This window comes from Leptosomus discolor, unplaced genomic scaffold (genome assembly GCF_034619465.1).
Source record: "Leptosomus discolor isolate bLepDis1 unplaced genomic scaffold, bLepDis1.hap2 HAP2_SCAFFOLD_207, whole genome shotgun sequence".
Taxonomy (NCBI): domain Eukaryota; kingdom Metazoa; phylum Chordata; class Aves; order Leptosomiformes; family Leptosomidae; genus Leptosomus; species Leptosomus discolor.
Window position 1 is genome coordinate 1 of NW_028237800.1, and position 19,505 is coordinate 19,505.

General features: G+C 65.4%; 1 protein-coding gene across 1 annotated transcript; it reads right to left on the reverse strand.

Moving 5' to 3' along the window:
- Positions 1-1,990: 1,990 nt before the first annotated feature.
- PPP2R1A (protein phosphatase 2 scaffold subunit Aalpha) lies at positions 1,991-18,200 on the reverse strand (the record flags this gene model as incomplete). Its single annotated transcript, XM_086481060.1, has 9 exons — positions 18,113-18,200; positions 16,548-16,638; positions 16,162-16,262; positions 13,602-13,834; positions 9,605-9,752; positions 9,346-9,501; positions 6,419-6,533; positions 4,012-4,082; positions 1,991-2,125 (listed from the first exon to the last, which is right to left on the reverse strand). Coding segments are annotated over exons 1-9 (1,128 nt in total), but the record flags the coding sequence as incomplete, so codon positions are not given.
- Between the last annotated feature and the right edge of the window lie 1,305 nt (positions 18,201-19,505).

Genomic DNA, 19,505 nt, shown 5'->3' on the forward strand with positions numbered 1-19,505 from the left:
TCTGTGGGCGGGGACAAGGGGGTAATGGGGGCACTGGGAGGCACTGGGGGGCACTGGGGGGGGGGACGGGGGGTAATGGGGGCACTGGGAGGCACTGGGGGGCACTGGGGGGGGGGGACGGGGGGTAATGGGGGCACTGGGAGGCACTGGGGGGGGACAGGAGGGCACTGGGGGCGGGGACAAGGGGGTAATGGGGGCACTGGGAGGCACTGGGGGGCACTGGGGAGGGACAGGAGGGCACTGGGGGCGGGGACAAGGGGGTAATGGGGGCACTGGGAGGCACTGGGGGGCACTGGGGGGGGGGGACGGGGGGTAATGGGGGCACTGGGAGGCACTGGGGGGCACTGGGGGGGGACAGGAGGGCACTGGGGGCGGGGACAGGGGGTAATGGGGGCACTGGGGGCAGGAACGGGGGGGTAATGGGGGCACTGGGAGGCACTGGGGGGCACTGGGGAGGACAGGAGGGCACTGGGGGCGGGGACAAGGGGGTAATGGGGGCACTGGGAGGCACTGGGGGCACTGGGGGGGGGGACGGGGGGGTAATGGGGGCACTGGGAGGCACTGGGGGCGGGGACAAGGGGGTAATGGGGGCACTGGGAGGCACTGGGGGGCACTGGGGGGGGGGACAGGGGGGTAATGGGGGCACTGGGGGGGGGACAGGGGGTAATGGGGGCACTGGGGAGGTTGGGGGGGGATGGGGGGGGCACTGGGGGGGGACAAGGTGCCCCCAAAGGGTCCCCAAAGGGTCCCTAAAGTGTCCCCAAGGCGCCCCCAAAGGCCCCCCAAGGTGTCCCCAAGATGTCCCCAAAGCGTCCCTATTGTGTCCCCAACGTGCCCCCAAGGTGCCCCCAAAGTGCCTCTGTGGTGTCCCCAAACTCTCCCCAACTTGTCCCCAAAGTCTCCCCAAAATCTCCCCGTGGTGCCCCCAAACTGTCCCCGTGGTGCCCCCAAAGTGCCCCCAAACTGTCCCCGTGGTGCCCCCAAAGTCTCCCCAACGTGCCCCCAACGTGCTCCCAAATTGTCCCCAAGATGCCCCCAAAGTCCCCTCAAAGTCCCCTCAAAGTCCCCCCAAAGTCCCCCCAAAGTCCCCCCAAAGTCCCCCCAAAGCGCCCCCAAAGCGCCCCCAAAGCGCCCCCAAGGTCCCCCCAAAGTCCCCCCAAGGCGCCCCCAAAGTGCCCCCAAACTCTCCCCAACATGTCCCCGTGGTCTCCCCAAAGTCTCCCCAAATTGTCCCCAAGCTCTCCCCAACGTGTCCCCGTGGTGTCCCCAATGTGTCCCTGTGGTGTCCCCAAACTCTCCTCAAGATGCCCCCAAACTCTCCCCGTGGTGTCCCCAAGATGCCCCCAAACTCTCCCCGTGCTGTCCCCAAGATGCCCCCAAACTCTCCCCAACGTGTACCCGTGGTGTCCCCAAGCTCTCCCCGTGGTGTCCCCGCAGTGTCCCCAAACTCTCCCCGTGGTGTCCCCAAGCTCTCCCCGTGGTGTCCCCAAGCTCTCCCCGTGGTGTCCCCGCGGTGTCCCCAAACTCTCCCCGTGGTGTCCCCAAACTCTCCCCAACGTGTCCCCGTGGTGTCCCCAAGCTCTCCCCAAGCTCTCCCCATGGTGTCCCCATGGTGTCCCCGCGGCGTCCCCAAGATGCCCCCAAACTCTCCCCAAACTCTCCCCGTGGTGTCCCCGTGATATCCCCAAACTCTCCCCATGGTGTCCCCATGGTGTCCCCAACGTGTCCCCGTGGTGTCCCCAAACTCTCCCCATGGTGTCCCCGTGGTGTCCCCAAGCTGTCCCTATGGTGTCCCCAAGATGCCCCAACTCCCCAAACTCTCCCCAAACTCTCCCCAAACTCTCCCCAAACTCTCCCCAAACTCTCCCAAACTCTCCCCAAACTCTCCCCAAACTCTCCCCAAACTCTCCCCAAACTCTCCCCAAACTCTCCCAAACTCTCCCCGCGCTGTCCCCGCGCTGTCCCCGCGGTGTCCCCGTGGTGTCCCCACCTCGTCCTTGAGCTGCGCCAGGAAGAGGGGCAGCAGGTGCTCCACCGTGTTGTCCTTGCCCAGGATGGGGGACAGCCCCATGATGACCGAGGCCAGCGCCGACTTCACGTGCTGGTTGGCGTCCGACACCAGCTCCTGGGGACGCCGGCGGTGACACCGCTGGGGACACCCCGGGGGACAACCGGGGTGGGGCCCTCAGGGGGCCCCGCCATGCTCGGCCACCCCAGGAGGTGGCCCCGGGGTGTCCCACCACCCCAGGAGGTCCCCAGGGTGTCCCCAACCACCCCTAGAAGGTCCCCAAGGTGTCCCCAACCACCCCTAGGAAGGTCCCCAGGGTGTCCCACCACCCCAGAAGGTCCCCAGGGGTGTCCCCAACCACCCCAGGAGGTCCCCAGGGGTGTCCCCATGATGTCCCACCACCCCAGGAGGTCCCCAAGGGGTGTCCCACCACCCCAGGAGGTCCCAGGGTGTCCCCAACCACGCCAGAAGGTCCCCAGGGTGTCCCCAACCACCCCTAGAAGGTCCCCAAGGTATCCCCAACCACCCCAGAAGGTCCCCAGGGGTGTCCCCATGATGTCCCACCACCCCAGAAGGTCCCCAGGGTGTCCCCAACCACCCCTAGAAGGTCCCTAGGGTGTCCCCAACCACCCCAGAAAGGTCCCCATGGTGTCCCCATGATGTCCCACCACCCCAGGAGGTCCCCAAGGGGTGTCTCCAACCACCCCTAGAAGGTCCCCAAGGTGTCCCTATGATGTCCCACCACCCCCAGAAGGTCCCCAGGGGTGTCCCCAGGATGTCCCACCACCCTAGAAGGTCCCCAGGGATGTCCCCATGATGTCCCACCACCCCAGGAGGTCCCAAGAGGTGTCCCCAGGGTGTCCCCACGAAGTCCCACCATCCCTAGAAGGTCCCCACGGTGTCCCTATGATGTCCCACCACCCCCAGAAGGTCCCAGGGGTGTCCCCAGGGTGTCCCACCACCCCAGAAGGTCCCCAGGGTGTCCCCAACCACCCCAGAAGGTCCCTAGGGTGTCCCCAACCACCCCCAGAAGGTCCCCAGGGGTGTCCCCATGATGTCCCACCACCCCAGAAGGTCCCCAGGGTGTCCCCAACCACCCCTAGAAGGTCCCTAGGGTGTCCCCAACCACCCCAGGAGGTCCCAAGGGGTGTCCCCATGGTGTCCCCATGATGTCCCACCACCCCAGGAGGTCCCCAGGGTGTCCCCAACCACCCCAGGAGGTCCCCAGGGTGTCCACCCGATGTCCCACCACCCCAGGAGGTCCCCCAGGGGTGGCCCCAGGGTGTCCCCACGAAGTCCCACCATCCCTAGAAGGTCCCCAGGGGTGTCCCCATGATGTCCCACCACCCCAGGAGGTCCCCCAGGGGTGGCCCCAGGGTGTCCTCATGATGTCCCACCATACCTAGAACATCCCCAGGGGCGTCCCCATGGTGTCCTGCCACCCCAGAAGGTCCCCAGGGGTGTCCCCAACCACCCCAAAAGGCCCCCAGGGGTGGCCCCAGGGTGACCCCAACCACCCCAGAAGGTCCCCAGGGGTGTCCCCATGATGTCCCACCACCCCAGAAGGTCCCCAGGGGTGTCCCCAACCACCCCAGAAGGTCCCCGGGGGTGTCCCCAGGATGTCCCACCACCCCAGGAGGTCCCCAGGGTGGCCCCAGGGTGACCCCAACCACCCCAGAAGGTCCCCAGGGGTGTCCCCATGATGTCCCACCACCCCAGAAGGTCCCCAGGGGTGTCCCCAACCACCCCAGAAGGTCCCCGGGGGTGTCCCCAGGATGTCCCACCACCCCAGGAGGTCCCCAGGGTGGCCCCAGGGTGACCCCAACCACCCCAGAAGGTCCCCAGGGGTGTCCCCATGATGTCCCACCACCCCAGGAGGTCCCCGTGGTGTCCCCAGGGGTGTCCCCACCGCGACGCAAAGCAAGCCCCCCCCACCCCCCACCCCGTGTCCCCGCGCCACCCCCCCCCCCCCACCCCCGCGGTGTCCCCCCCGTGTCCCTTACCTTGATGCAGGGCAGGATCTGGCCCATGATGACGGCCTCCCGGCAGTCGGGTGACAAGTTCTCGCAGAACTCTGGGGACAAGGGGGGGGACAGGGGACAGGGTGGCATCAGGTGGGGCCACAGGGACACCAGGAGGGGCCTTGGGGACACCAGGACCCCCCCGAACCCCCCCTTGACGCCCATCTCCAAGCCCACAGTGACCCCAAGGCCCCACCTACGGCCACCAAGACCCTCCTGGAGCCACCAAGACCCTCCTTGGGGCCACCAGGACCCTACTTGGGGCCATGGGGACATCCTTGGGGACACCAGGATGGCCCTTGGGGACACGGGGACGCCCTTGGGGACACCGGGATGGCCCTTGGGGACATTGGGACGCCCTTGGGGACACCAGGACCCCCCCGAACCCCCCCTTGACGCCCATCTCCAAGCCCACGGTGACCCCAAGGCCCCACCTACGGCCACCAAGACCCTCCTGGAGCCACCAGGACCCTCCTTGGGGCCACGGGGACACCCTTGGGGACATTGGGACACCCTTGGGGACACCAGGACCCCCCCAAACCCCCCCTTGACGCCCATCTCCAAGCCCACGGTGACCCCAAGGCCCCACCTACGGCCACCAAGACCCTCCTGGAGCCACCAAGACCCTCCTTGGGGACACCAGGACCCTCCTTGGGGCCACGGGGACACCCTTGGGGACACCGGGACGGCCCTTGGGGACATTGGGACACCCTTGGGGACACCGGGATCCCCCCAGAACCCCCCCTTGACGCCCATCTCCAAGCCCACGGTGACCCCAAGGCCCCACCTACGGCCACCAAGACCCTCCTGGAGCCACCAGGACCCTCCTGGAGCCACCAGGACCCTCCTTGGGGCCATGAGGACACCCTTGGGGACACCAGGACCCTCCTGGAGCCACCAGGACCCTCCTTTGGGCCACGGGGACACCCTTGGGGACACCGGGACGGCCCTTGGGGACACCAGGACGGCCCTTGGGGACACGGGGACGTCCTTGGGGACACCAGGACCCCCCCAAACCCCCCCTTGACGCCCATCTCCAAGCCCACGGTGACCCCAAGGCCCCACCTACGGCCACCAAGACGCTCCTGGGGACACCAAGACCCTCCTTGGAGCCACCAGGACCCTCCTTGGGGACACTGGGACACCCTTGGGGACACCAGGATGGCCCTTGGGGACACTGGGACGCCCTTGGGGACACCGGGACCCCCCGTAACCCCTCCTTGACGCCCATCTCCAAGCCCACAGTGACCCCAAGGCCCCACCTACGGCCACCAAGACCCTCCTTGGGGCCACCAGGACCCTCCTTGGGGCCACCAGGACCCTCCTTGGGGCCACCAGGACCCTCCTTGGGGCCACGGGGACACCCTTGGGGACATCGGGACGCCCCTTGGGGACATTGTGACACCCTTGGGGACACCAGGACCCCCCCGAACCCCCCCTTGACGCCCATCTCCAAGCCCACAGTGACCCCAAGGCCCCATCTACGGCCACCAAGACCCTCCTTGGGGCCACCGGGACCCTCCTTGGGGCCACCGGGACCCTCCTTGGGGCCACGGGGACACCCTTGGGGACACCGGGACGGCCCTTGGGGACATTGTGACACCCTTGGGGACACCGGGATCCCCCAGAACCCCCCCTTGACGCCCATCTCCAAGCCCACGGTGACCCCAAGGCCCCACCTACGGCCACCAAGACCCTCCTGGAGCCACCAGGACCCTGCTTGGGGCCACCAGGACCCTCCTTGGGGCCACCAGGACCCTCCTTGGGGCCACCAGGACCCTCCTTGGGGCCACCAGGACCCTCCTTGGGGACACCAGGATGGCCCTTGGGGACACCGGGACCCCCCTGAACCCCCCCTTGACGCCCATCTCCAAGCCCACGGTGACCCCAAGGCCCCATCTACGGCCACCAAGACCCTCCTGGAGCCACCAGGACCCTCCTTGGGGCCACGGGGACACCCTTGGGGACACCGGGACGGCCCTTGGGGACATTGTGACACCCTTGGGGACACCAGGACCCCCCCGAACCCCCCCTTGACGCCCATCTCCAAGCCCACGGTGACCCCAAGGCCCCATCTACGGCCACCAAGACCCTCCTTGGGGCCACCAGGACCCTCCTTGGGGCCACCAGGATGGCCCTTGGGGACACAGGGACGCCCTTGGGGACACCAGGACGGCCCTTGGGGACATTGGGACACCCTTGGGGACACCGGGACCCCCCCTAACCCCTCCTTGACGCCCATCTCCAAGCCCACGGTGACCCCAAGGCCCCACCTACGGCCACCAAGACCCTCCTGGAGCCACCAGGACCCTCTTTGGGGCCACGGGGAGGAGCCAGGGGTGGGGACAATGACCCGGGGGGGGGGGAGGGGACACGTCCCCCGGCTGACCTTTGACCTTGTGGGAGGCGGCCGCCCGCACCTCGGCCTCGCAGTCCTTCATCAGGCTCTGGAAGGCCCCCACCAGGTCGGTCTTGGTGATCTCGGGGCCGACGGCGCGCTGGAGCTGGGGGGGGGGGGGGGAGGGCAGGGGTCCGCCGGTGTCCCCAAATGTCCCCAAACGTCCCCTCCCCCCAAACAACGCGGCCAAGGGGGCCCCCGGGTGGCCCCAACCCCCCCCCCCCCCCCGCCAAAATGGCCCCCGGGAAGGTCCCAAAGGGCCCCCCCCCGCCCCCCCCCGTGTCCCCCAAAGATCTCCCCGACGTCTCGTGTCCCCAAATGTCCCCTCCATGTCCCCCCCAATGTCCCCTCGTGTCCCTCAACGTCCAAAGTCCCTAAATGTCCCCCCAAATGTCCCTAAATACCCTCAGATATCACCTAAAGGCCCCTCAACGTCCCCCAAATGTCCCCCTCGTGTCCCTCGACGTCCCCTCGTGTCCCTCAACGTCCCCCAAATGTCCCCTCGTGTCCCTCAACGTCCCCAAACGTCCCCCAAACGTCCCTTCGTGCCCATAATTGGCCCCCAAATGGCCCCCATGTCCCCAAATGTCCCCTTGTGTCCTTAAAATGTCCCTAAATGTCCCCAAATGTCCCTAAACGTCCCCCAAATGTCCCCTCGTGTCCCTAAACGTCTAAAGTCCCTAAATGTCCCCCCAAATGTCCCTAAATACCCTCAGATATCACCTAAAGGCCCCTCAACGTCCCCCAAATGTCCCCTCGTGTCCCTCGACGTCCCCTTGTGTCCCTCAATGTCCCCAAATGTCCCTCAACGTCCCCAAATGTCTCTCAACGTCCCCCAAATGTCCCCTCGTGTCCCTCAACGTCCCCAAACGTCCCCCAAACGTCCCTTCGTGCCCATAATTGGCCCCCAAATGGCCCCCATGTCCCCCAAATGTCCCTTTGTGTCCCTAAAATGTCCCTAAATGTCCCCTCGTGTCCCTAAACGTCCCCCAAATGTCCCCTCGTGTCCCTAAACGTCCCCCAAATGTCCCCTCGTGTCCCTCAACGTCCCCAAATGTCCCCCAAACGTCCCCTCGTGCCCATAATTGGCCCCCAAATGGCCCCCATGTCCCCCAAATGGCCCCTTGTGTCCCTAAAATGTCCCTCAACGTCCCCCAAATGTCCCCTCGTGTCCCTCAACGTCCCCCAAATGTCCCTAAATGTCCCCAAACATCCCCCAAACATCTCTTCATGCCCATAAATGTCCCCCAAATGTCCCCTTGTGTCCCTAAACAACCCTCAAGTGTCCCTAAATGTCCCCAAACAGCTCCCAAGTGCCCCCAAACGCCCCCCAAGTGCCCCCAAACGCCCCCCAAGTGCCCCCAAACGCCCCCCAAGTGCCCCCAAACGCCCCCCAAGTGCCCCCAAACGCCCCCCAAGTGCCCCCAAACGCCCCCCAAGTGCCCCCAAACGCCCCCCAAGTGCCCCCAAACGCCCCCCAAATGTCCTCTTGTGCCCCTAAATGTCCCCAAATGTCCCCAAACACTCCCCAAATGTCCCCCAAGTGTCCCCTCGTGCCCCTAAATATCCCCTTGTGCCCCTAAATGTCCCCAAACGCCCCCCAAATGCCCCCCAACGCCCCGAAACGTCCTCCAAACGTCCCCTCGTGCCCCCAAATGTCCTGTTGTGCCCCCAAATGCCCCCAAACGCCCCCCAAATGTCCCCTCATGCCCCCAAAGTCTCCTAAACGTCCCCAAACGCCCCCCTACGCCCCCAAACGTCCTCCAAACGTCCCCTCATGCCCCCAAACCTCCCCCAAACGCCCCCCAAACGCCCCCAAACGTCCCCTCATGCCCCTAAATGTCCCCAAACGTCCCCCAAATGTCCCCAAACGCCCCCAAACGCCCCCAAACGCCCCCAAACGTCTCCTAAACGTCCCCAAACGTCCCCCAAATGTCCCCAAACGTCCCCCAAATGCCCCCAAACCTCCCCCAAACGTCCCCCAAGTGCCCCCAAATGCCCCCAACGTCCCCCAAACCTCCCTCAAATGCCCCCAAATGCCCCTCAACGTCCCCCAAACCTCCCCCAAATGTCCCCAAACGCCCCAAAACGTCCTCCAAACGTCCCCTCACGCCCCCAAATGTCCTGTTGTGCCCCCAAATGTCCCCCAAATGTCCCCAAACCTCCCCCAAATGTCCCCAAATGCCCCAAAACGTCCTCCAAACGTCCCCTCATGCCCCCAAATGTCCTGTTGTGCCCCCAAATGTCCCCCAAATGTCCCCAAACCTCCCCCAAATGTCCCCAAATGCCCCAAAACGTCCTCCAAACGTCCCCTCATGCCCCCAAATGTCCCCAAACCTCCCCCCAACGCCCCCAAACCTCCCCCCAACGCCCCCAAACCTCCCCCCAACGCCCCCAAACCTCCCCCAAACGTCTCCTAAACGCCCCCAAACGTCTCCTAAACGCCCCCAAACGTACCCCAAATGCCCCCCAACGCCCCCAAAAGTCCCCCAAATGCCCCCAAACCTCCCCAAAACGTCCCCCAAGTGCCCTCAAACGTCCCCCAAATGTCCCCAAACGTCCCCCAAACGCCCCCAAACGCCCCCAAACCTCCCCCAAACGCCCCCAAACCTCCCCCAAACGCCCCCAAACCTCCCCCAAACCTCCCCCAAACCTCCCCCAAACCTCCCCCAAACCTCCCCCAAACCTCCCCCAAACGCCCCCAAACCTCCCCAAAACGCCCCCTCATGCCCCTAAATGTCCCCAAACGTCCCCTCATGCCCCCAAACGTCTCCTAAACGCCCCCAAAAGTCCCCCAAATGCCCCCAAACCTCCCCAAAACGTCCCCCAAATGCCCCCAAACCTCCCCCAAACGCCCCCAAAACGTCCCCTCATGCCCCCAAACCGCCCCCAAACCTCCCCCAAACGCCCCCCCCCACCTCGGTGAACTTGTCGGCCACCATGTACCGCACGCGCCACGACTTGTCCTCGGCCGCCTGCCGCAGGGTGGGCATCACCAGTCCCTCCAGCTCCTCCTGCGGCAGCAACTGGGCGATGCTCACGCAGGCCTCCACCGCCAGCAGCCGCACCGAGTCCTGGGTGGGGAGGGGACAGCGGCGTCGGGGGGGGGGGGGGACACACACAGGGGGACCCCCGGGGGACCACCCCCACCACCCCCCCCCCCGGGGGGACCCGGACCTGCTCGTCGGAGGCGAGGTTGGAGAACATGGGGATGATCTCGCTCTTGACGTGCTCCAGCTCCAGCACCTTGGCGAACTCGCCCAGTTTGGAGGCGGCGGCGCGGCGCACCATGGGGGTGTCGTCGGAGCAGAGGTTGCGGAAGTACCTGGGGACGAGGAAGGGGACGGGGGAAGGGGGGGGGGGGACACCAAGGTTGGGTTGGGGACGTCCTATGGGGTCTTCTGGACCAGAGAAATGGCCCATGGGGGCAACATGAAGACCCTACCATGAGCTAGAGGAGCTTGAGGGACGTGAAGGATGGGTTGGGGTCACCAAGGGTGGGTTGGGGTCACCAAGGGTGGGTTGGGGACGTCCTATGGGGTCTTCTGGACCAGAGAAATGGCCCATGGGGGCAACATGAAGACCCTACCATGAGCTACGGCGGCGTGAGGGACACGAAGGATGGGTTGGGGTCACCAGGGATGGGTTGGGGTCATCAAGGTTGGGTTGGGGACACCAGGGATGGGTTGGGGACACCTTGGGGACGTCCTATGGGGTCTTCTGGACCAGAGAAATGGCCCATGGGGGCAACACGAAGACCCTACCATGAGCTAGAGGAGCTTGAGGGACGTGAAGGATGGGTTGGGGTCACCAGGGATGGGTTGGGGACACCAAGGATGGGTTGGGGACACCAAGGATGGGTTGGGGACACCAAGGATGGGTTGGGGACGTCCTATGGGGTCTTCTGGACCAGAGAAATGGCCCATGGGGGCAACACGAAGACCCTACCATGAGCTACAGCAGGTTGAGGGACGTGAAGGATGGGTTGGGGTCACCAAGGTTGGGTTGGGGTCACCAGGGATGGGTTGGGGACACCAGGGATGGGTTGGGGACGTCCTATGGGGTCTTCTGGACCAAAGAAATGGCCCATGGGGGCAACACGAAGACCCTACCATGAGCTAGAGGAGCTTGAGGGACGTGAAGGATGGGTTGGGGTCACCAAGGATGGGTTGGGGACACCAAGGTTGGGTTGGGGACGTCCTATGGGTCTTCTGGACCAAAGAAATGGCCCATGGGGGCAACACGAAGACCTACGATGAGCTACGGCGGCGTGAGGGACACGAAGGATGGGTTGGGGTCACCAGGGATGGGTTGGGGTCATCAAGGTTGGGTTGGGGACACCAAGGGTGGGTTGGGGACGTCCTATGGGGTCTTCTGGACCAGAGAAATGGCCCATGGGGGCAACACGAAGACCCTACCATGAGCTACGTCGGCGTGAGGTACACGAAGGATGGGTTGGGGTCACCAAGGGTGGGTTGGGGACACCAGGGATGGGTTGGGGACACCTTGGGGACGTCCTATGGGGTCTTCTGGACCAGAGAAACGGCCCATGGGGGCAACACGAAGACCCTACCATGAGCTACGGCGGCGTGAAGGACACGAAGGATGGGTTGGGGTCACCAAGGGTGGGTTGGGGACACCAAGGGTGGGTTGGGGACACCAAGGGTGGGTTGGGGACACCAAGGGTGGGTTGGGGACGTCCTATGGGGTCTTCTAGACCAGAGAAATGGCCCATGGGGGCAACATGAAGACCCTACCATAAGCTACAGCAGCTTGAGGGATATGAAAGATGGGTTGGGGTCATCAAGGTTGGGTTGGGGACACCAAGGGTGGGTTGGGACACCTTGGGGACGTCCTATGGGGTCTTCTGGACCAGAGAAATGGCCATGGGGGCAACACGAAGACCCTACCATGAGCTACAGCAGGTTGAGGGATGTGAAGGATGGGTTGGGGTCACCAAGGGTGGGTTGGGGACACCAGGGTGGGTTGGGGACACCAAGGGTGGGTTGGGGACACCAAGGGTGGGTTGGGGACACCTTGGGGACGTCCTATGGGGTCTTCTAGACCAGAGAAATGGCCCATGGGGGCAACACGAAGACCCTACCATGAGCTACAGCAGCTTGAGGGACGTGAAGGATGGGTTGGGGTCACTTGGGGACGTCCTATGGGGTCTTCTGGACCAGAGAAATGGCCCATGGGGCAACACGAAGACCCTACCATGAGCTACAGCAGCTTGAGGACGTGAAGGATGGGTTGGGGTCACCAAGGATGGGTTGGGGTCACCAAGGGTGGGTTGGGGACGTCCTATGGGGTCTTCTGGACCAGAGAAATGGCCCATGGGGGCAACACGAAGACTCTACGATGAGCTAGAGGAGCTTGAGGACGTGAAGGATGGGTTGGGGTCATCAAGGTTGGGTTGGGGACACCAAGGTTGGGTTGGGGACACCTTGGGGACGTCCTATGGGGTCTTCTGGACCAGAGAAATGGCCCATGGGGGCAACATGAAGACCCTACCATGAGCTACGGCGGCGTGAGGGACACGAAGGATGGGTTGGGGTCACCAGGGATGGGTTGGGGACACCAGGGATGGGTTGGGACACCTTGGGGACGTCCTATGGGGTCTTCTGGACCAGAGAAATGGCCCATGGGGGCAACACGAAGACCCTACAATGAGCTACGGCGGCGTGAGGGACACGAAGGATGGGTTGGGGTCATCAAGGGTGGGTTGGGGACACCAAGGGTGGGTTGGGGACACCAAGGGTGGGTTGGGGACACCAAGGGTGGGTTGGGGACACCAAGGGTGGGTTGGGGACACCTTGGGAACGTCCTATGCGGTCTTCTGGACCAGAGAAATGGTCCATAGGGGCAACATGAAGACCCTACCATGAGCTACAGCAGCTTGAGGGACGTGAAGGATGGGTTGGGGACACCAAGGCTGGGTTGGGGACACCAAGGCTGGGTTGGGGACGTCCTATGGGGTCTTCTGGACCAGAGAAATGGCCCATGGGGGCAACACGAAGACCCTACCATAAGCTACAGCAGCTTGAGGGACATGAAAGATGGGTTGGGGTCATCAAGGTTGGGTTGGTGACACCAGAGATGGGTTGGGGACAGCTTGGGGACATCCTATGGGGTCTTCCGGACCAGGCCATGAGGCCAAAAGTGGCCCATGGGGTCAACACGAAGAGCCTACGATGAGCTACAGCAGCTTGGCGGACATGAAAGATGGGTTGGGGTCACCAAGGTTGGGTTGGGGACACCAGGGATGGGCTGGGGACACCAGAGAACACCCCCGGGCTCCCCACCACCAAGAAACAACCCAAGAACCCAACACCCCCAACCCAAACTGGTCCGGACTCCCACCAATGTCACCATGGGGGCCACCAGAGATGGTCTGAGGGCCACCAGAGATGGTCTGAGGGCCACCAGAGATGGTCTGAGGGCCACCAGAGATGGCTTGAGACCACCAAGGATGGCTTGAAGCCACCAGAGAACACCCCCCGGGCTCCCACCACCCAAAAACCAACCCAAGAACCCAACACCCCCAACCCAAACCGGTCCGGACTCCCACCGACATCACCATGGGGACCACCAGAGATGGTTTGAGGGCCACCAGGACCAACTTGGGGCCACCTAGGATGGCTTGAGACCACCAAGGATGGCTTGAGACCACCAGAGAACACCCCCCAGGCTCCCCACCACCCAAAAACCCAACCCAACCGGTCCGGACTCCCACCGACATCACCATGGGGCCCACCAGAGATGGTTTGAGGGCCACCAGAGATGGTTTGAGGGCCACCAGGACCAACTTGGGGGCACCTAGGATGGCTTGAGACCACCAAGGATGGCTTGAGGCCACCAGAGAACACTCCCCGAGCTCCCCACCACCCAAAAACCCAACCCAAACCGGTCCGGACTCCCACCGACATCACCATGGGGACCACCAGAGATGGTTTGAGGGCCACCAGGACCAACTTGGGCCACCTCGGATGGCTTGAGACCACCAGGATGGCTTGAAGCCACCAGAGAACACTCCCGGGCTCCCCACCACCCAAAAACCCAACCCAAACCGGACCGGACTCCCACCGACGTCACCATGGGGGCCACCAGAGATGGTTTAAGGGCCACCAGAGATGGCCTGAGGGCCACCAGGCCCCCCGGGGAGGTGACTTACTGCCGCAGCTCGGCCTTGACGGGGCTGGAGACGCGGGGGTAGCAGACGCTGAAGAGGCCGCAGGCCGAGGTGCGGGAGGTGAACCAGTCGCCCCCCGCCAGGCGCTTCACCAGGGGGACAAAGTGGCCCTCCAGGTCCGGGGGGGTGTGCTCGTGGGACACGGCCCGCAGCGACTCCACCGCCTTGTCCCGCACCACCGTCTCCTCCACCGTGGCCAGGCTCTCCAGGGGGGGCTGCGAGGGGGAAGAGGGGGTCACCCCTAACTGGAAAGGCCCTGGGAGGGGGGGGGTCCCAAGGGGGGCCCCCCCCCATAGGAAGGGAAGGGCGGCTTGAGGGTCTGGAGGTGCTTCGGAGGTCACCCCGGGGGGGTCTCCAGGGGATGCTGGGGGGCACCCCCGAACCCTGAGGCCCCCCCAAAGGTCCACAGCTCCCCAGAGTCCCCTCCCAAGGAACCCAAGCCAACCCAACCCCCACCCAACCCCCACCCAACCCATCCCAACTCAACCCAACCTCAACCAACGTCCCACCACGGCACCCAACGTCCCCCTGAGGTCACCATGGGGGGCTGAGTGGGACGCTGGGGGCACCCCCAAACCCCTGACGCCCCCCAAAGGTCCCTCAGGTCCCCAGTGTCCCCTCCCAAGGAACCCAAGCCCACCCAACCCCCACCCAACCCAACCCAACTCAACCCAACCCCAACCCAACGTCCCACCACGGCACCCAGCGTCCCCCTGAGATCACCCCGGGGGGTCTCCAGGGGACGCTGGGGGGCACCCCCAAACCCTGACACCCCCCCCAAATATCCCTCAGGTCCCCAGGGTCCCCTCCCAAGTCCACCCAACCCCCCCCAACCCAACCCCCACCCAACCCAACCCAACGCCCCCCCCCAACCCAACGTCCCACCGAGATCACCCCGGGGGCCTCCAGGGGATGCTGGGGGGCACCCCCAAACCCTGACGCCCCCCCAAATATCCCTCAGGTCCCCAGGGTCCCCTCCCAAGTCCACCCAACCCCCCCCAACCCAAACCAACATCCCACCACGGCACCCAACGTCCCCCTGAGGTCACCCCGGGGGGTCTCCAGGGGATGCTGGGGGGCACCCCCAAACCCCTGACACCCCCCCAAAAGTCCCTCAGGTCCCCAGTGTCCCCTCCCAAGGAACCCAAGTCCACCCAACCCCCACCCAACCCAACCCAACGTCCCACCATGGCACCCAACGTCCCACCCAACCTCCTCCTGAGGTCACCATTGGGGGCTGGGGGGGACGCTGGGGGGCACCCCCAACCCCTGACGCCCCCCCAAAGGTCCCTCAGGTCCCCAGGGTCCCCTCCCAAGTCCACCCAACCCCCCCCAACCCAACCCAACGCCCCCCCCCCAACCCAACGTCCCACCAAGATCACCCCGGGGGGGTCTCCAGGGGACGCTGGGGGGCACCCCCAACCCCTGACACCCCCCCAAATATCCCTCAGGTCCCCAGGGTCCCCTCCCAAGTCCACCCAACCCCCCCCAACCCAACCCAACCCCCACCCAACCCAACCCAACCTCCTCCTGAGATCACCCCGGGGGGTCTCCAGGGGATGCTGGGGGGCACCCCCACACCCTGACACCCCCCCAAATATCCCTCAGGTCCCCAGAGTCCCCTCCCAAGTCCACCCAACCCCCCCCCAACCCAACCCAACCCCCCCCAACCCAACCCCCACCCAACCCAACCCCCACCCAACCCAACCTCAACTCAACCTCAACCCAACGTCCCACCACGGCACCCAACCTCCTCCTGAGATCACCCCGGGGGTCTCTAGGGGATGCTGGGGGGCACCCCCAACCCCTGACACCCCCCCAAATATCCCTCAGGTCCCCAGAGTCCCCTCCCAAGTCCACCCAACCCCCCCCACCCCAACCCAACCCCCACCCAACGTCCCACCACGGCACCCAACGTCCCCCTGAGGTCACCCCGGGGGGTCTCCAGGGGATGTTGGGGGGCACCCCCACACCCTGACACCCCCCCAAATATCCCTCAGGTCCCCAGAGTCCCCTCCCAAATCCACCCAACTCCCCCCCAACCCAACCCAACCCCCCCCAACCCAACCCCCACCCAACCCAACCCAACCTCCTCCTGAGATCACCCCGGGGGTCTCCAGGGGATGCTGGGGGGCACCCCCAAACCCTGACACCCCCCCAAATATCCCTCAGGTCCCCAGAGTCCCCTCCCAAGTCCACCCAACCCCCCAACCCATCCCAACCCCCACCCAACCCAACCCAACGTCCCCCTGAGATCACCCCGGGGGGGTCTCTAGGGGATGTTGGGGGGCACCCCCAACCCCTGACGCCCCCCCAAATATCCCTCAGATCCCCAGAGTCCCCTCCCAAGTCCACCCAACCCCCCCCAACCCAACCCAACCCCCCCCAACCCAACCCCACGCCCCCCCAACATCCTCCTGTTGACCTCCAGCGGACTCCGGGGGTGAGGTTCAGGAGGACCCCCCACCCCTCCCCCCGCCAGGAAATCAGGGGGGGACACCCCTTAGGAGTTTGGGGGGGACACCCACCCCCCCCTCCTCACCAGGAGGCAGTGGACGAACTCGGGGCCCCCCACCAGGGCGGTGAAGGTGCCGAGCTGCTCCGCCAGCGCCAGCAGCACCTCGTCCTCATCGTAGATGGTGTCTGGGACCACCCGAGGGGGGCGGGGGGGGGGGGGGACACACACGCTTACGTCACCTCCCCGGGGCTGTCAATCCCCTCCAGCCCCGCCCCCAAACCCCCCCCACCCCCCCCCCAATCTCTCCCCATCCCCGCTGTGTAAGGGGGGGGGGGGGTTGAAAGAGCAAGGAGGGGGGGATTTGTGCCCCCTCCCCTCCCCCATGACCTTCTACCGCCAGCCAGGAATTGGGGGAAGCCTGCCCCCCCCCCCCGGGACCCCCCCGGGACCCCCCCGGGACCCCCCGTTACCGGTGAGGAAGGGGAGGAGCTCGCTGCGGGTCCGCTCCACCCCCAGGGCCAGGGCGATGGTCGAGAGCTTCTTGATGCTGTTGAGGCGGAGCTGGAGGGGGGCCAAAAAAAATTAATAAATGAGGATTTACCCCCCCCCGGGGGCAAAAAGGGGACCCCCCCAGGGGGAGGAGGTAACCCCCCAGGGGCAACTCAACCCCCCCCCGGGGGGAAAATAGCCCCCCCTGGGGTAAATAATGGTCTTTCTGGGTAAATAAAGGCTCTTTTTGGGGGGGAATTTCACCCCCTGGGGGGCAAAATGGCTCCTCTGGGGGCAATTAATCCCCCCCAGGGGCAAGTAAAGCCCCTCCTGGGGGGGGAATGTCACCCCCTTGGGGGCAAAATGGCTCCTCTGGGGGCAATTAATCCCCCCCAGGGGCAAGTAAAGCCCCTCCTGGGGGGGAATGTCACCCCCTTGGGGGCAAAATGGCTCCTCTGGGGCAATTAATCCCCCCCAGGGGCAAGTAAAGCCCCTCCTGGGGGGGAAAGTCACCCCCTGGGGGGCAAAATGGCTCCTCTGGGGGCAATTAATCCCCCCCAGGGGCAAGTAAAGCCCCTCCCGGGGGGGAATGTCACCCCCTGGGGGGCAAAATGGCTCCTCTAGGGGCAATTAGGGGCAAGTAAAGCCCCTCCTGGGGGGGAATGTCACCCCCTGGGGGACAAAATGGCCCCTCTGGGGGCAATTAAACCCCCCCAGGGGCAAGTAAAGCCCCTCCTGGGGGGGAATGTCACCCCCTGGGGGCAAAATGGCTCCTCTAGGGGCAATTAGGGGCAAGTAAAGCCCCTCCCGGGGGGGAATGTCACCCCCTGGGGAACAAAATGGCCGCCCCGGCGGCAAATACCCCCCCCCCCCAAGGGGCAAATAAAACCCCTTCCGGGGCAGACACCCACCCCCCCCCCACCCCCCCCACCCGATTTAACCAATCAGGAGCCTCGCCTCATGGCTCCGCAGCGCCGCCGCGGCAGAGAGACGCTCCCCCATTGGCTCCGCACCCCTACCCCCCCCCGGCCCCGCCCCACGCCGGGCGACACCCAATGGCGGCCGCCGCCGACCCGCCGTCTCGCTCCCATTGGCCGCCGCGAGGCGGGGGGGGGGGCAATCCAGGGGAGCCGCGCTGCCCCGCCGATAGGGGGCGCCGCGGGGGGGGGGGGGGGGGCGGGACACGGACACGATTCCCCTGAACCCCCCTTGGACCAATCAGGAGCTCTCTCACAGAATGAACGGGGGGGGACGCCACCCAATCAGAGCGCGGCTTTCATCCCAACCCCCGGCGCGAGGCAGAGAGGGGGATGAGGCGCCCCCAACCTCCCCCCCCCCCCCCCCGCCATGTAACGCCGCTCCCCATTAGCCCGCGCCTGAGGGGGGGGGTGAGGAGGCCTCAACCAATCAGAGCGGCCGTTTCATGGCGGCGCAGCGGCGGCCGCCGCCATTAGCGGTGGCAACCGGGACCGCGGCGGGTGATGGCGGCCGGGCCCGGAGGCCGTAACCGGGCCCGGGGAGCGAAGCCGGATCCGGTAACCGGTACCTGCACGTCCTCGTTGCGGAGCTCGTCGATGAGGACGGCGATAGGGTAAAGCGAATCGTCCCCGTCCGCCGCCGCCATCTTCGCCGCCGCCGCCGCCGCCCCGGCTCTGAGGGGCCGCACGGGGTCGCCCGCCCCGCTCTTGCAGGGTCTCCCGAGCGCTCATTGGCCGGGGCCGCCCCCGACGCCCGCCCCTCCGCTCTCCCCATTGGCCCAGGCCTCCGGGCCGGGGGAGCCCCGCCCCTCCCCGCCAGCCCCGCCCCCTTGCGGCCGACTCGGCCGCCGCCCCCTCCTCGCCGCCTGATTGGACGGCGCCGTTGAGTGACGGGGCGGAGGGGCGGGGCGAGGCGTTGCTCCGCAACGCGCCGCCGCCGCCGTCTCGGGTGCCGGGGCCGAACTGGGACCCGCTGGGTCAAACTGGGATGAAACTGGGACTCACTGGGACCGCCCCCAGGCGCCAAACTGCGATCCGCTGGGTCAAACTGGGACCCGCTGGGTCAAAAATTGGGATTTGCTGGGGCCGAACTGGGACCCACTGGAACACCCCAGAGCTAAACTGGGTCATACTGGGGACACCCTGGTACCAAACTGGGTCGTACTGGGAATGTCCTAGGGCCAAACTGGGACCCCCTGGCACCCTCCGGAGCCAAACTGGGTCATACAGGGACCCTCCCCCCCCGGTGCCAAACTAGGTCATACTGGGAGCCCCCTAGGGCCAAACTGGGACCCCCTAGCACCTTCCAGAGCCAAACTGGGTCATACTGGGACGCCCCTACTACCAAACTGGGTCGTACTGGGACCCCGCCGACTCTCCTCCCCAGCAAAACCACCACAAACCAGTAAAACCCCATTAACGCATCCAAAACGGGAACAAGTCCCGCCAGGCCCCGCCCCCGTCTGACCCCACCCTACTAAGCCCCACCCCTTAGAGCCCAGCCATGACGTCATCGAGCAGCCACGCCTTTATTGACCCGGGGGGGGGGGGGGGGGGGGAAGGCACTGGGACACCTGGATCATACTGGGCCAGGCTGGAAGGCACTGGGGGGGGGGGGGGGGGGGTTGTGGGGAGTCGCACAACCCCACCCAAAACACCTGAGTTCCCCATAATAATGCCAAAGAGATATTCAGATTCTGGGGCACCCCCCAAGTCAGCATATAGACCCATTCATCGGGGGGGGCACCCCGAAATCTGAATACCCTTTGGCATTATTATGGGGCACATAGGTATGCAGAACCTCCACAATAATGCCAAAGGGATATTCAGATTCTGGGGCGCCCCCCAAGTCGGCATATAGACCCATTCATCCGGGGGGGGCACCCCGAAATCTGAATACCCTTTGGCATTATTATGGGGAATGCAGGTATACAGGACTCCACTTAAGTTCCCCATAATAAT